The sequence below is a fragment of the Mastigoproctus giganteus genome, chromosome 6 (assembly GCF_048544385.1).
Source record: "Mastigoproctus giganteus isolate SK-2022 chromosome 6, ASM4854438v1, whole genome shotgun sequence".
Classification (NCBI taxonomy): Eukaryota; Metazoa; Arthropoda; class Arachnida; order Uropygi; family Thelyphonidae; genus Mastigoproctus; species Mastigoproctus giganteus.
In genome coordinates this window covers 39,671,383-39,689,462 of record NC_143580.1, presented here as the reverse complement: position 1 = coordinate 39,689,462, position 18,080 = coordinate 39,671,383, and the positions used below count along the sequence as shown (strand labels likewise).

Genomic DNA, 18,080 nt, shown 5'->3' with positions numbered 1-18,080 from the left:
GGAGAGAAGTAATGTAAAATCCTTCTGCCCTTCAGGTAGTTGACCTCTATTTCAGAACGTGCCATGGCAGCAGCAGCAAAGGTCTCTGTGTTACCAACAAATAATTCTAGTATAAAATCTTATACTCAAGACCTTGTGTCAAAAGTCTATACTCAAGACTTTTATTATTACACATCTCAGCAGTACTGAAGGTTCCATAGGCTCTAAATCCAAACAGAATAAGCTGAATAAGATGTGTGGTGTGTTTGTTATAATTAAGTATGTTTGCTTTGTTAAATGAATCAGGAATTAAAATGATTATTGAACAGTAAAACATTTGGAACTTTTCAAACTAATATATTCATACATTTTATGCACTTTGAATTCTCATTTCCCATTTTATCTAAAGTTTATTGGTTAATATTTAGATACTTGAAACAAAACTGAAGGTAACTCTACCAGAGGAGCTTGGACGAGCCCTAATGGATGGAGTGTTTCTCTGTCATCTAGCAAATTATCTTCGCCCTAATTCTGTTGGTTGTATCCACGTGCCTTCTCCAGCAGTGGTAAGCAGAATTATCTTACAAAATTATGATGTTAAATATGGTTTTTGTGTGCTTTATAAAAAATTATCTTGGTACTAAGCTGAACAATTCAACTAGATCTCTTATCTCATTATTTTAAACAAGGCATTTTTATTCTTCTAAGGCTATGAATAACTTAAGCTATAAATATGCGTACAATAATGATTTATTGTACACATATTGCTGACCTTGAAATTCTCTATCATGTGAGGTTGTTTGGAATTTAAATTTTTCTACGGTACACAGTTTTTATAATAAAAACTCACAAAATGGATTTTTTTATTACAACAGTTGACATTCCAAATATGAGATTAAGTGGAGATGGCTTTTTGAGCTACAATATTATTGCACTTCAGTTTTTCTGACAAGAAAGACTGTTTTTAATCTTATGTTTATTTGTTTTGACACAAAAAAGGAAATATTATTTGTAGCCAGATTATTAAAAAAAAATTATATATATTAAATTAAAATAAAATATTACTTGTAACAAAAATTGTAGCCTAGTTGTACTATAGATCAGAGACGTTGATTCAAATAATTCATACCTTCCACCAAAAAACTTTGTAAAGTGTGGTTGTGGATCTCATCTAGCTCATGCCAAATGAGTTAGTTTGCAGCTTATTCCTTATTGCTCTGAATGCTGATACTCTAAATCAGCATTTCCCAATCTTTTTTAGATGGATCACTTTTATATTTGAGGTGGAAACTATGGACCATAAAAAAGTATTAAACTATACATGGAAATTTATTAATAACTGTTAATAAATAAATATGAGGTGCAGAGGAGATAATAAAATTAATTTAGACAGTGCGAGTTGCATGTTGGTATTTTCCCCTTCAGAGATCCTAGCACTTCTCCCACTGTTTGAAGCATATCTGGAACTCCTGTTTCATGATGTTGTCCAACCTTTTCTGTGATTCAGCTTGAATCTCTGTAGTGTTTTTGAATCTTCATTCTTTTAATTGGATTTTCATTTTGAGTGACAGGAAGAAGTCACAGGGGACCAGGTTGGGAGAATAGGGAGGGTGTGGGACTGTTGCCTTTTTGTTCTTGGCTAAAAATTGCAACTGACAAACCCATGTCAACCACTGTATCATGATGCAGAAGCTAATCCTGAGTGCACTATTTGTCTCGGCTTTTTCTCCTGACACCCTCCCTCAAATGCCTTAGATCCCTAATGTAGTACTGTTCATTTAAAGTTTGGCCTGGCAGAAGGCACTCCTGATGAACAATTTCCTCATTGAAGAAAACAATCAGCATGTTCTTAATGTTTGATCTGACCTGCCTTGCTTTTTTTTTTTTTTTTTGGATGTAGACTTAGATGGACTTTTCAACTCACTGGCAATTTATTTCCCCTGACTTATTTTTTTTTATTTATTTTTTTATTTTTGGTAGTTGTTGGCGCATCGGCTTCCGTGGCCATAATGCACCTCCCAAGGTTTTTGCTGTACTTTGATCCAAGGGGGGATTCGAACCCGCGACCTTTGAGTTGCCAGGCAGGCACTTTACCCACCCGGCTAGCCGGCACTTGACTTATCTGCAATATCACTTTCATAAGGCTTTTAATATCAAATTTTAAAAATTATTAACTGATTACATTTATATTAATCAAATTCTAATTTGATTAATATAAACTAGCTTAATTCTTAACTAGCTCAGCAGGTTGTTCAATTAATTTCTAATTTATTCTTTTATCAGTGTGTACAACCTCTATTGAACACCAGGGTGCTCAGTAGAGATTAATCAATGCCGCTCTATTTTTTATTTTTAATAACTAGAATGAATTAATCAGTCAGATTTTCATTCATAGTTATCCATCCTAATAAATTCAGAAGTTAGGAATAACTATAAACTTTAATACTGCCTTGTTTGGTTTACAGCCTAATTTGACCATGGCCAAATGTAGAAGAAATGTTGAAAATTTCTTGGAAGCATGTCAGCAACTGGGAGTTCCAAATGTAAGTTCCTTTCCTTTAATCCAAAAAATATTATTTACATAGTTTATTTTGGTGTTTTTACAAGGATATTTAAATTGTGATTTAATAGATGATAATAAATAATAGATGCTTTTAATTAAATTTATTCCATACATGAGAAATAAGTAAGGTATTGTTTTAACTTAAGGCATATCTTCTTTGTTCTCCTTGTGCAGCTTAGTCCTTGTCAGTGAGGCATTGTATTTGGATTGGTATTAAGAATAAAGCCTGTTTGATTTATATAAGAAATTAAGGATTGGGACTTGAGTGCACACATATACATATTTTGATTTTTGTCTTTGGAAAGAATTGTTAGTTTGCCACAAGTGAAAAAAATGGAGATGAGAGAATTTGTTACTTTTTTTTTTTTTTTTTTTTTAAGGTAAAAAAGGGGATACATTCATACATTTCCAGTCCATAGGGACTTCCCCTGAATCAAAGGATGCTCTCATAATTATGGCTAAGGGTTTGCTTACTTCCTTTGTTGCCTACCTTAGTATAATTGGATAGATCCCATCCACCCAAGGTACCTTTCTTATGTTTACCTTCAACTATTTCTCTTTCACTCTCCTCTCTAACTGAGAGGAAAGTGAAAGAGTTTGATAAACTTGTGACATTTGTTAGAGTTTGATAAATTTCTGACATCCACTTCACTAAAGAATTATGAGGCGCCTCCGTAGCCAGGTGGGAAGGAGCAGCAGTGCCTAGCACACACTTCTTGATTAGACCAGAGTTCGAGCCCGTCACCACCAAATACGAAGGATGCGGAAAGGTCAGGGAATGACCACCGCATATTCCCAGAGCAATATGGCCTTAATTGCTAATGCTCCTAAAAATCAAACAACAAACCCTGAAGAATTCCTTGTGTGAATGTAGATCAGAATACTTTTTCAGTTTGTCAGCAATCTGAGCAGGATCACCAATAGTTGAATCATTGATATCAAGTGGGCCAGTGTGATCCATCCCCTTCCTTTTAGTTACATAAATAAAGATGTCTTTGCTGTTTTCTTTTTTTTGCCAAAGATGCCAAAAATTTATCATAATCTGCCTGAGCTTGTGTAACCTCCTTTGTGACTTGATTACAGACTAGTTTATAAAGGGTTTTTAAAATGCACTTTTAATTATTTTTAAAATACGCAGATTTCATGAGCTTCTTGGATTGTTGAATGTTGGATAGTTGATATTTCACTGTGTGTATGTGGGTTTTTATAAAGGGTAGTTATAATGAAAGTGTGTAGCTTCAGCTTTCTGTAGATGTAAAAATCATTATCTAGAAGTACGAAATTTGAACACTTTCCAATTCGTGTAGAAATGGAAAGTGCAAACAAAATTAGTTCCAAAACTGACAGAAGGAGGAAATTGGTGCTGTGTGTGTGTGATAGAATGTAAATCTCTTCTCATCGTGTGACTCATTGAAGCTCCTGTGAGCATTTCAAAACTGGTATGACAAAGACAGTCAACATGGTATTCCAAAAGAAGAATTGTGCTTTGTTGATAAAGCTGCTTTACGAGAACTGCAGCAGCTCTGAATACAGGCATTTTTAAAATGATTAAGAAGAGGATCACTTTCCTAAAATGGGCTGTGCAAAATTATGAGAAAATTCAAAGAAACTGGTGGCTTATCTGCGACTTACCCAGTCACTTTGGCCATTTTTTAAAAAGATCACTTGCTCTGGCTAGCAGTGCAACACAAACTCAACATTCATCCATAAGTGAATCCCCCCCCCCTTTTGATTTCTGCATGCATTATATCATATCTTTCACAAAACCAAAAGTCAAGAAAGGAGGGTTATAACTGGGTTTAATTCTTCTTGGCACTGAAGAATGATTTAAATGGGAATGATATAGACATTGAAAAATGCATGGCACTTCAGAGGATTGCTATGGAGCCAGAAGAAAGGAGCAGACTAAGTGGTAGTGTGTTATTTTTATTTTTTTATTAAATAATAACCTACATTTTGTGATGTCACAATTTTGTATTAAAATTTTCTGGCAGTCTTTTGTAAAAAAAAAATTAAACACTGTCACAACGAAGTAAGGTGTTCTGAAGAGTGACACACAAAGTAACAGCAATTAAATTGTGTTGGTTAACACAGCAGAACTAGAAAGATTCCACAACAAACTAACTGCATTTTAAAACATGGTTCAGTGTGCCACTGCATCCCTTTACAGGTGGTTCTAAATAATGCCAATTAAATTTTCATATAGCAACAAAATTTTGTAATATCTTGTATATGCAAAATACTGAAAATGTTTTATGTATATATTATATTTTTCACTTTCAGTGTAGTACTTCTTCTATTCCATGAAAGTAATTATTAATTAATAAATACTTGAAATTACATTTTAAAATTTTCAAAGATTAAAATTGATATAATGAAAATAACCAAGAATTATTAGTATCATTGGATATGTTTCCCTGAAGCAATTTTTGCAAGTGAATTCTAAACCTCTGTCCATTGTATTCTTGTTTTTTGATAATACTTGCAAATTTTCTTAAAATGGGAGTGCTGTTCAAATATTTAATACCACCAAACTGTCCACTTAAAATGATAGCAGTTACTAATAATCCTGTTTGAACAAGATACTGTGTATAAGAGAGGATTTTTGTATTTTTAGACATACAGTAGGACAGTTTGGTTTATTTGGTTAAAATGGGATGTATTAATGAATGTTGCACTGTCTCACAGGCAAGAGGAAGTAATATAACTACAAATTCTTCTCTAAAAGTTACTTCTGGTTTTTTTTTTTTTTTTTTTTTTCCTCCCCTGTTTTAAGTGAGTAAGCCACATAATGATTTTTAATTTCCCCATATTTCCAGTTTTTGTATAATTCAGGTACATGCTGACTAAATAGCTTTCTATAATTTCGATTACCTTCTAATAAGTAATCATTTTAACCAGAATGATTACCTCTCCACAGACGTTTCGATTCTTAAATTTAATAGTAATGTAAAATTTGCAGGGAATATTGAGTGGAGGAATAAAATAATTTATTACAGAAAAGGAATTTTTGTTACATTTTTTTTTTTAAATAATGTGCTGTTTACTGATATATTATTACTTTTCTTGTGTTGCTATTTAACATATCTTTATTAAAATTATACTTATAGTTTTCTCGCTTGAATATTTTTCTCAGGCTTGCATATGAGTGTATTATTATAATTAGTGTATGTTTATCAGAAGGTTACACAGTTTATTTTAATAGCCCTTTTGCTAAAATAAAATTAAATTTTCAGAATTAAGACATGTGCAACTTGGCTGAACAGAAATTTATTTATTTGGAATTTAGGAAAACACATGTAACATGTTTAACATAGTGAAAGCTATTCACTTCTTTGTTTGGTGGCATAATTAAATAAACTGAACTGTGTTTAATAGTTGCAGTTAAAGTTAATTTAATTGTACCTCTGAAGAAGGAATTAAGGAGCTTACAATACATTGGGCTATGTTGTAATTAATATCTTTCTCTAAATTCTAAATTAAATTTCTGTTGAGTCACAACACAGTATGGTGTCTATTTTCTGACTGTGGTACCTATGTTATCTATAGAAAAATGCCCTTTAACTGCTATTTGAGAGATCAGAAATTTAAAGTATGATTGCTATTTGATGTTTATCAGTGTTAAAATCTCCGATTTGAGTTTACCTTCACAGAATTTGTAAGTACATGTAGTTCTGAAATGTGCAGCCCTGGTTTTGGCAACAGTTATAAGTTCATGCTTCTGTACCTGTATAAAAAATAATGTTTAATAGAACTTCAATTAAGACTTATGAAGTCATGCTAGTGAGGAGATGGTGTATTCTTGTTCAAGAATCAATATGCTAAGATATTTAGTATAATATAATGCTGCACTTTAAGTTGTGTATACACTGATGTGTGGCACATACCCCTGACTTATTAAGTGTATTTGTTTGAATTTGGAGTGTTTATTCATGTTCTTCCCCCCCCCCCACATTGTTTGCATGTGTCATATTTTATGTTTATAGGATTTTAAAATGGGATAGATAGAATGAAATCAGAGATCACAGTTTGTTGAACACATTGCAGTTTCATTTTTTATTTTTTTATTTTTTTTTATTTAGAAAATGCAGATGCTTGAAGTCTTCATGTTTGAAATAAAAGTTCTGTATATTTGCCAACTTTCTGAATTCTTTTATTGAGAAATCATGAGTAATAGTTCTTGATATCTTCAGAGTGCAGTAATGTTAATCAAGGACTAGAGCAAATTTGTTTTGGTTTATACAAACTAAAACACATTGATTATGCTGGAAAAGTGGCAAAGAATTTTTATCAAGCTACTATACATAATTGCTTTTTTATTTGTCTCTAGTGCAGCATTGACCACTCCTTTGAAAGTGAAATTTAGTGCATTTTAATATGTTGAAGGAATGACATAAAATAGAAATTTATTATAATGTGTTAGAAATATATATACAGGCAACCCCCGTATAACACAGTACTTCTGCAACACTGTTTTGCTCTAACATGATTGATAAATTGCAGCAATCCTCGTACAACACGGTACTTATATAACATTTTTTCGCTCTAACACAGTTTGAGACTGTGTTAGAGCGAATTGAGAATTGCGGGAAATCTCACATAACGACATTTTTGAGATTTTGTGCTGGGGAAACCCTGCTATTATGTTAGATGTAACATTCAACGTTTCTATTCCTTTTTGTGAATCCCTGCTGTTAACTCACTAGTTGTTATTGCCTTCGTGGTATTTTTCTAAAGCACATTTCTGGAGATCACTACCATAAAACAATAAAAACAATTTGCAGTTTCTGGTTTATTTTTCTTTCCTGTTAGTGTAATCAGTTATAAATGGGTAGTAAACTCAATCTTGCATTTGAGAGAGTACCAATAACTGGAATTCTGTGGGTTTTCACGTTATTATGGTGGAATATGTTTCCCTTCCATGAAATATTCAATCATATAAAAAACATAAATAAATGCTTGAGGATAAATGGACACAGGCCCATTTGTACTAGAATCCATAGGATAACAAATAATTAGGCGTATAACCAGTAAAATAAAATATCTTTAATCACAAATAGATACTTATAGCTTTCGAGGCTGAACATGCCTCTTTGTCAACAGAAATGTTGTGTTCTGCAAGGCGGTCTTGAAGACTGCCGTGCAGAACACAACAGAGCGATTCACCTTGCTGAGACCGACCAGTCCGCAATCACGGAACACTTCTGATCCACCCACCATGACCTCAATCCCAAAGTATGTTCATGTCAGACGGCACCTGGGATTTCTCCCACCTCAATCCCAAGCGTGACTACGAAGTAATTGACCACTCCCGACACTTTTGCCACTGCCTCTGGTTAGAGTCACTCAATATATTGTGTAATTCGAGAGGCATGAGACTACATCCCATCTTAGAGGCAACCGTTTTAAGTCTAGATGAGCACTGGGAAAAAAACTACACACGTCCATGCAGCAACAATGAACACCAGTTTAATGATTTATTGGCCTACCTCGTGCCCTCGCACGCCTCACTGCTTGCACAACTGTGTCCGTTAGAATAAATTTATCCCTAAAGTTTCCATTTCTAGAATAAATTTATCTCTAAAGTTTCCATTTCTGTTGACAAAGGCACGTTCAGCTTCGAAAGCTACAAGTACCTATTTGTGATTAAAGATATTTTATATCTTTATAATAAAATAGACTTTAAAATAAAATAGATATATTATAATAAAATAGACAAAAAAAAAAAAAAAAAAAAGAAAAAGAGAGAATATTAATGCAAGAGCAAAAATTCATGCAGATTCTCCATATTTTCTTGGAATAAATTCTTATTCTTTTTGGTCTCAAATGAGCAGTTGATGGTTTCCTTGTTTACAAAGACCAACAGTAATCTGCCATCAGTTTTCATTCTACCTTCCTTGTCATCTTCTTTAAATCTTGGTGGAATAACTTACCCTGTTTCTTGCTTCCTCTTATCTGTGGCCCAGTGAAAATGCCTTCTGAGTTTCACATCAGATAAACTTGGAAATTAGTATTAGTCATATGGTGCAAGGAAGCTACAGGCCTTTGATACACTGACCAAGAAAAAAAATTAATAAAATAATAAAAATCAATAATAAAGGAATAAAATAAAAAAAAATAACAATAAAAATATAAAGGAAGATATATAAAAAAGTTGGTAAGAAAATAGACTAATTATGTGCATCCCTCCTCATGTAGGTATCCAGTTTACCTTTGGATTTCTTCAAACTGTCAGCATCAACTACCCATCTTTGTTCCAGTAATCAACAACTTGATGGCTAAAAGACCTGTCCTTCCACAATTCAAATTTATTGTCCCTAGCTCCATCTGGAATCCTTTAACAGTGAAAATTTTACCTTCATTCATTTTAATGTCCTCTGACTGAGGCATCTAGTTTCCAAACTCTGTATTCCACATAATTGAATGGTTGCCCCTTTGCAGATCACACCATGCAGGTTGCCCCCCTTTGGATCCTTTCAAGAAGCTTATTGTCTTTTTTTTTTTTTTTAGATAAGGTCACCATACTTTGATATAGTTTTCCAAGTGCAGTCTTTAGTTACCTTATACACTGCAGGCTATTGTTTGATAAATCATTGATAGGACATTGTGGGCTTTCTTCATCTGCCGTTTTTAATTCAACACCACTAAGTGATTTTGGTGTTGCTGTACCCAAGTTTAAGACCTTGCATTATAACATAGTTCTTACTTTTTTTTGACTATCCTTGAAATCTGTCCAGATCATCCAGAAGTAGTTGTTGTTATTTGGTTTTTAGGAGCATTAGCAACTAAGGCCATATTGCTCCGGTATATGCTGTGGTCATTCCCTGACCTTTCCGCATCCTCCGTATTTGGTAGCTCATGGTCTCGAACCCCAGTCTAATCAAGAAGCATGTGCTAAGCACTGCTGCTCCTACCCACCTGGCTACACAGGCGCCTCCTGAAGTAGTAACTACTTGGCACTGATCATTAACGACTCTCCCAATCTTTGCATCATATGCAAATTTTGACGTGAATGACGCCCTCTATCCCTTCATCGATTGTTCATGAAAATCAGAAACAGTGTTCTAAGGACTGATCTTTGGGGAACTCCACTTCTGATGTTACACCAATCTGAAGAATATCTGTTAATCACAACCCTCTTCCACCTGCCCTGCAGGCACCCTGTTACCCATCTTAAAATCTTGTCTGTGATATATAAAAAAAAAAAAAAAACGAACTATGCAGAAATTATTCTCTACAGCCACTAACTGTGTCAAAATAGCTTAACCAGATTAGTTAAACACAATTTTTAATTAACAAAACCATGTTGTGTGTCCTTCAGAATACCACGTCAATACAAACATCCCTGGATTTCACTCTTAATAATTGCCTCCATGATTTTCCCTACCACTGAAGTCAGATTAACTGGTCTGTAGTTATCTACTTCACTCTTAGAACTACCTTTATATATTGGCAATGTGTTGGCCCTTCTCCATCCAAAGGAATCTATCTCAAGTTAATTGATTGCAAAGATATTTAAAGCAATTACCGTCCTTGTCTAGAACCTTTACAAATTTCATTAATCCTAATTTAATATGAAGTTGTAGTAGGACTTTTGTTCAATACTTTTGTACCCAGTGTAAGGCTGTTTTGTATGGTCCCTGCTGACTTCATTGCTGTGTTGTCGCACTCAGATATGAAACGTGGCATTTTGATGTAACCTGATTGCTGACAAATAAAATACAAAGAACCTTCCAGTTTTCACAAAGCAGATAGTTATGTCCTTCATATTTAACTTTAATAAGAGATTGTTTTGCATTTTCATATCTTTGTAAACTGAATGTGTGTTTGGAACAGAAATATACATGTTCCTTTTATAAAGAAGAACACCCTAAAGCCTAGTTTTGGAGAAACTAATGAACTGGTTCTACTTTGGATGACATGTACCATCTAAAAATGGAGACTATTCTCTTGCTTTTAGAGTAGTCTACTTTTCTGCCTATGGAGACCTTTATATTGCAGATAGACTAGTGAAAAATATTGAATCAGCTCCTCACAGGCCTGGATAAAGAAAATGTCACTGTGGGTGGGGAGTCATAGTGGTTTTTTTTTTTTTTTTTTTTTGATCCCAGGATTTCTGTAGGTCTTGAGAGACCAGAATTGTTTAGCTCATGTTGCTTTTCCTATGCCAATCTATGGGAATGGAAAAAGGTCAATACTTTCTTACCTATCTTCCATTTCTGTTCAACCTGAGTGCTGCAGATATGTGTAAAGCCCATCATTTATCTCAGTCACCAAGTTTCACTCCAAACTGTGCACAGTACATACTTTTAACAAATTCTGTAATGCATGACCTTTACTTTTTTATAATGAAGTTACTACAAATGTAACAAACTGTCAAGTTTAATTATGCAGATTTGTGCTTCACTAAACACAGCTTTAATTGAATTGTTCAAATCAAGTTCAAATAAATCATAAAAACTGTGTTTAGTAACTATAATGAGAAAAAGCATTGCCAAAGCTTCACCAGTTTAAAAATCTAAACTCAGTTTTTTTTTTCTCACCTCGCTGATTATTTTCACAAGCTGGCTGAATATTTTCTCACACTCCTCATTGCTATGAGGAATTTTTAAAATGCCAAGCATGAATTGGAATAATCTGTTAACAATTTCCTCACAGCAATGCCGAGTGTGAGAAAATATTCAGCCATTGTGAGAAAATCAAAAACTGAGTTCAGATCTCTGAACTCAGTGAAGCATTGGAAAGGCTGTTTTTGACAGCCAAGTCTAGACAGCAGGACCATATCTTTAAACGTTACTTTGGCTCTGCATTTCTGAAGAGAGCAAAATCGGCAACAGTTTTTTTTTTTTTTTGAAGCAGGAATAATCACTTGATATCTAACAACCAATCAAAACAGAAATATCCAGGCAAGCTAATGTTTGAAGGCAAATTGTACTGGTAAACAAGGCTATGGCCATTTTTTAATATAAAATGTATACAGTGTCAACGAAATTTAATTAATGTGTGGACCTCATAAAACTCCTGATTTTTCCAAAAAATCTCCTGTTTTGGCCAAAAATCCTGTTTTCTCTCCTGCTTCCAGTTATTTCCTCTCCCACTTTTCAAAAGTTGGCTATTCATACAAACATACTCTGCAAGAGGTTAATATAATGGGATAGTTTCTAGTGGTTACTTTATTTGAAGATTCTTAATGTTTGATGAATTTTTGCTGATAACTAAAATGAGAATATTTTTTCCCTTGTTGGATCACCAAACTACTGATATAATAGCAGATGTAGAAGTGTCCTGCTACTGTGTGAGTTACTAGCCCACAAATTCTAGTCATTCTCTGTAAAATAAGACATTTTGATAATAAGACATTTTGATTTTCTGAATATCCTGAATTAGGGGAGTGCCAGATGTTTATAAAATGCTAACAGGGAGCTAAGTAATTTTGTAATAACTGAGAGCAAAGTGGAGGAGAAATTGTTGAAGTTAAACATAAGGAAGGCACCTGGGGTGGACGGGATCTATCCAGTTATATTAAAGGAGGCAGCAAAGGAAGTAAGCAAACCCTTGGCCATAATTATGAGTGCTTCCTTGGACTCAGGGGAGGTCTCCATGGACTGGAAGTGTGCAAATGTGTATTACCAATTCACAAAGGAGGTTCAGAAAGTGACACAAGTAACTACAGACCTGTTAGTTTAACTTGTGTTCCAGGGAAAATAATGGAACCACTGGTTAAAGAAGCATTGCAGGATCATCTAGACAAGACTGCAGTAATAGTTAAGACACATCTCGAGTTTGTCAAAGGGGGGTCTTGTCTGATCAATTTGATTGCTTACTCTGATGTGGTCACAAAGAACTGAATGCCAAAAATAATTTTGATATCATATACTTGGATTTCAGGAAAGCTTTTGATACTGTTGCACATGGAATACTGCTGTACAAATTGGAGAGATATGGCATCAAGGGTAAGCCGCTACAATGGATAAATTGATGGTTGAGTGGGAGACAACAGAGTGTGGTAATCAGTGGACACTGCTCTTCGTGGACAAATGTTATTAGTGGAGTTCCCCAGGGTTTGGTGTTGGGCCCATTGTTGTTTGTGTATTTATCAATGATATTGATGAAGGTATATCAGGTTTAATGTCTAAGTTTGCAGATGATACAAAGGTTAGCAGGGTTGTTAGCGACAGTAATGACTAGTATGCTACTCCAACTGGATCTAGACAAGTTGGGAAAATGGGCTGAGAAGTGGCAACTGGAGTTTAACATTGACAAATGCAAAGTACTGCATATGGGTACATTTAATCAAACTACACCTAAATGGCCACCTGAGCTTTTGCTCATCTGCCACTTACATCACAATTGTTCTTTCTAACATAACCTTCATTGGTCAATTTAAACACAATTATGATAGTCTAATTTGACTAAACAACATAAAACTAGATAGCACAACCTTTAGCCTCGTGGCGGAGACGACGTCTTCGCCCCCACCACAAGTTACCGTCCCCACCATGAGGAGGTAGGTTGCCCTATCCAGGAAACCACGTTTGACAATCTGTCAAACAAATAATCACAAAAATTGATCTACATTTTTTCAACATAATAGATAATAACACTCCACCATTTACACAGGAAAATCACTTCAGTCCGATCCCTATGAACTCCCACCAACAGCGTCAACTATAACTGACGACCCCCGGTCAACACCAGGAGAAGCCACACATTCGTCAAACAGGAAAACATCTCACACCACGTCTTACATTTCTGTTCGACGTTTCAAAATATCAATCGCACGCAAATAGTCAGGACATGCCCGATCATTTGCAGCATGTGCTGAGGGCAATTTCCTCCTTTGACAATTGACACACTGCGGGACATCCTCCCGATTAGTGCAAGATTTAAAGTATGGCCCCTCCCAGCACAATGACCGCAGACCTCGCCTGCTTTACAGTGCCGGGCCACATGGCCATACGCCATACATTTAAAACATTGTGTAGGGGTCCACAGTTCACGGGCTCTGTGCAAATTCCATTTCAAGAATACTCTGGAACAGTTTATCAATTTTCTTCTTATACGTGGGGAAACCTCCACCACGTAGTTGTATCCTTTAGAGTTCCTTGCTTTATTCCTTGCCAACACCTTTATTTCTGAAAGTACTTGATCCTTGGTGAGACAATCATCAGTCAAGTTTTTTTCCCCACAATTCCTGCTTTAGAATATCTTGACTGATCTCTGAGTCCACATCAAAAATCACGAATCTCGACAATCTTCGAAGGGTCTTCTCAACCTCCAATTCAATATCCTGAACTTCTGGACAATTTTTTATCTTGTCGACATCAGATTCTGATGCAGCCTCAATAATCACTCGCTTGTCTCGTATCGGACGAACCGACACAATCCTGACATCTGTTAAAACAGGGGCAACTCGGCCTATTATCTCAGTCTTAACTTCGTCACTTGTCTGATATTTATCTGTTTTTGCCTTCAGTATTATGGTTTTATTCTTGGATTGTTCCTTCTGAGAATAAACAGCTTCAACGTACGTCTTTTGACTAGATTGTTTCTCTTGTCTTAAAATATCCAACTTTTCCTTTAGTATTCGATTCTCGAACATCAAGGACTGTACCAAATCCGCCATTTTATCCCAGTACTGCATAACTATATCCACTTCTTGACCTGTTGCGTCCGGAAGGACTGCAATAAAGAGCCTCAATTTACTTCTCAGGCAACTCAATTCTAATCCAGTCAGATCAGAAGAAAGATCTACATCCTGATCAGTCTGAGACTCCTTCTCTCGAAACTTCCGTCTAGGACTCTCCTTAACCGGAGTTCTTCTTTGAGGTGATTCCTTCGGGATCTCTACCTCTTCTTCTGAAACTGTCTCAGGTTCTTCAGCAGGAAGTACCTGGACTTTCTTGCACATCTATTCTACAACTATCTTAGCAATAACCGAAGAGAAACATACCAACTGGGTGGTACTACCCTCAGGGAAGTGGAAAGTGAAAAAAACCTGGTGGTAATTGTGCAGCCAAATATGAAGTTTGCTGAGAAGTGCAGACGGGCTGCCAGGGCAGGTCACGGAGTCCTGTCAATGATATATAGGAATTTTGCTAGCAGGGACAGGGAGGTGGTTATCCCATTATACAAGGCAATGGTTAGGCCACACCTAGAGTACTGTATACAGATCTGGTGGCCTCATTTTAGGAAGGATGTAGAGTTGCTAGAATGAGTACAAAGAAGGGAAACAAGATTGGTGAGGGGAACAAAGGGGTGCTCTTACCAAGAAAGGCACTTAAGTTCTGCAAATTGCAGTGCCTGGAGAGTAGGCACCTGCAAGGTGATCTGATTGAGGTGTATAAGGCCTTGAATGGGTTGAGCAAGCTGAATGCTGATGGGATTCTTCGTCTTGCTCAGACTAAGAACCTGAGGGGGCAGTTTCAAATTGAGGAAAGATAGTTGTAGAATAGATGTGCTGAAATTTACCTTTAGCCAGCGGGTAGTTGATTGGTGGAACAGACTTCCATCTTTTGTTGTGGAAGCTAATAGGCTAAATAAATTTAAGGCTTAGCTGGACAGGCATTTGGAATGAATGGAGGGATGGAATGGGCCTTTTTTTTTTTTTTTTTTTTTTTTTGGCTGATGCTGCATAAGCTTGCTTTCTTGCATCATATGCCTCTACTAATGCTAATCTCTGTTTGTTTGTAAAGATGTTCATTATAATTCATCCCAATTTTTGAAATCCACACTTGGCCATCTTACCAGAATATTGTGTATCATGAGTTGTAGCTCCATTGGATATCTTTCTGGAGTACAAGAATGGTTGGTGGTGTTTGACTTTTGTTGGTATTAATTTAGGTTTATGAACTGCAGTTCCAACATGGAAATGAAGATAATATAACTATTTGCAAATAGTGGATGCACTATGGCCACTCCATAAGTGTTTTGGCTTACTAGATCATTTCTTAACATTGTATTAGTCTTGTTCCATTTTTTTTTTTTTTTTTTTTTTTTTTTTTCCCAGTGTCAGCTACTGTTAACTTCAGAAGGTGCAATCAGATTGAATGTAATACACAATGGCAAATGACTGCAGTGATCACACACACACACACACACACACACACACACACACACACACACACACACACACACACACACACACACACACTTGTGTAATTCTTTAACCTCTGTGCTAATTCATACTTGCTGCTACAGATATATTCATCTGTAGCAGCTGTTATGTCTTGTTCGTTCTTTGAAACCTTTACAGCAGCTCCCCTTTTTTTATCCTTTGTGGTAGAATAGTGTGTTCACCACTTGCAACTCTTATAGGGGTCTGTATTTGAATCCTCTTGTGAAGATTAGCAGAGTTCTTAACAGCTTCTTCAGTAGATTGTATTTAACTGATCTCAGTCAGATTAGAAGTGGGAGGTAATATTATTCTTTTTTAGCCCAACATAACGTGTAAATTGACCCTTGCACACTTCTACAGACTTAATCAATGCTAGCAGGGACAGGTTACATCTCATATATGATTAGACAGTACAATTAAAGTAGTCAATGTGCCAAGGAATTGCAGTCAACCAACTTTATATTCAGATCTATTCACTAGATCTGTATATGTAAAATCCTTTGTTACATTCATTTAGCTGTTTGCTAGTTTTATTAGGTAAGTATTTCAAAAAACATCTGTGTTAAAATTTATTTTATTAACCTGATATAAGTACAGTAAAATAACATCACTATACAGCTCAAAAGTCAGATAATTAGTCCGACTTTTTTTTTTTGTGACTTTTCCCAGTGCTAATTATCTGAAAAGGATGGTTATCAACATTTACAGTAAATGCTATGATAAAAATGAAATGCATATAAAAGATTAAAGTATTTCTTGCCATTATTAAAAAAAAAAGTAAACTAGTTATATTTGTATTTAAAAGAATAGTGTTAATTCATGTGTTCAAAATATTTGCTGTTTTGTGCTTTTCAGAATTGTAAATCCCCTTCATAAAATTTTAACAGACAGGTATGTGTAAGTCCACTGATAATGATTCACATTCTGCAACAATTACACCGAATATCTGCAATTGTCCTATGCTTAACAAAAAAAATCACTTGGCATTAAATTGGGTGGCCAATTCAACATCACCTGATATATTTTTCAGGGAATATTTCAATAAAAAAAAAGGTTTGTGCGATATTAGAGATAATGAGGGAAGGCTTCATCCTGCCTTAAAATACATCTTTTAGATTAATAATGTAGTATCAGCTGGATGCAACATCTGATAATTTTTTTTTAACATGACCAGGTAGCTTTGCCTGTGATATTGCCCAGCAGTACCTCATGAGTAAATTTTAACCCATGCCTATTTCTGGTGCATTTAATTCATTTGACATTGTTATGTGTAGTTCTCTAAGATGTAGTGCACGCAGTTATGTCTTTAAACAGACATAAAATTTGAGCAGTCATTCCAGGCCATTTGCATTTTTCTTTGAACATTTCTGTGCATTCCAGATTGTGTGGTCAGAATGATTTTTGTTAATGGCTTCACTACTGCAAGATGGTTGGTAAATCTTTAATTTTAAAAGCTTTGTTTAGGATTAGTTCTGGAGAGAATTTCTTTTGACTTTCTGGGACTTTTCTCTAAGCTTTCCTTTATTTTGTTCTTAAGTGAAGATACAACTACATGATGAGGTCTGCCTAACCTTGGAAGACCATGGGAACTTCCTATTTCATGACTTGTTCTCAGTCATGAGAACAATCTTTCTTATGAGTTAGTTTTTTCAAAAGTTGTTGTTGTTATTTTGGTTTTTAGGAGCATTAGCAACTAAGGCCATATTGCTCCGGGATATGCGGTGGTCATTCCCTGACCTTTCTGCATCCTCCATATTTGGTGGCGACGGGCTCGAACCCTGGTCTAATCAAGAAGCGTGTACTACGCACTGCTGCTCCTTCCCACCTGGCTACAGAGGCACCTCAAAAGTTGTCTTGAATTGATTCATGGTCTCAGTGGCATTTTTCAAATTTTGTATGTCAGTTGATTATTTGGATTTTTTCCTTCAGTTGTTAGCTCAGTTGCAGAACTCATTTTTGTCAGATAACTTAAAACAAATGAACATACTATTAGTAATTTATAAATATTTATTGATGTGTAAGTTAGTGCAAGGGCATTATTTCTACATGCAGCCAGCTGCTTTTAGTAACTAGGAATTGGCATCATTAAGTACATCTCATATTGTGAATACCTTCACAATGAGTTAGTGTGATATTGCACTGCTTCGAATAAGTAACGCTTCGCCAATGGAGACGACTGCTGTTACTTATTCTCAGCAGATACCACCACCACCCAGGCGGCACAGTTTCGGAGCTTGTTGGCTCCTCATCAGTGGGTGGATGCAATGATGACAACCCAGTTGCGAAGTGTAACTCCACAATATGAGAGATGCCTAGTGGTATGCAAGTAATTAAGATCATAGTGTGCATAGTGTTGGGGCCACCTGTGGTTCCCACATCTGCACCATATGTACACTGTGAAGAAATACAGTACTACTGTAA

The 18,080-nt window shown here is 35.5% G+C and overlaps 1 protein-coding gene across 3 annotated transcripts in view; it reads left to right on the top strand.

Annotated features, from left to right (window-relative positions):
• Lrch (Leucine-rich-repeats and calponin homology domain protein) overlaps positions 1-18,080 on the top strand; it is a 380,867-nt gene that overhangs the window by 294,623 nt on the left and 68,164 nt on the right. For all 3 annotated transcript variants that reach the window (XM_090375083.1, XM_090375084.1, XM_090375082.1), the window contains 2 exons: positions 408-545; positions 2,445-2,522. In XM_090375083.1, the coding sequence (XP_090231209.1) occupies positions 408-545; positions 2,445-2,522 (216 nt within the window). The remainder of the gene's footprint in view (positions 1-407; positions 546-2,444; positions 2,523-18,080) is intronic.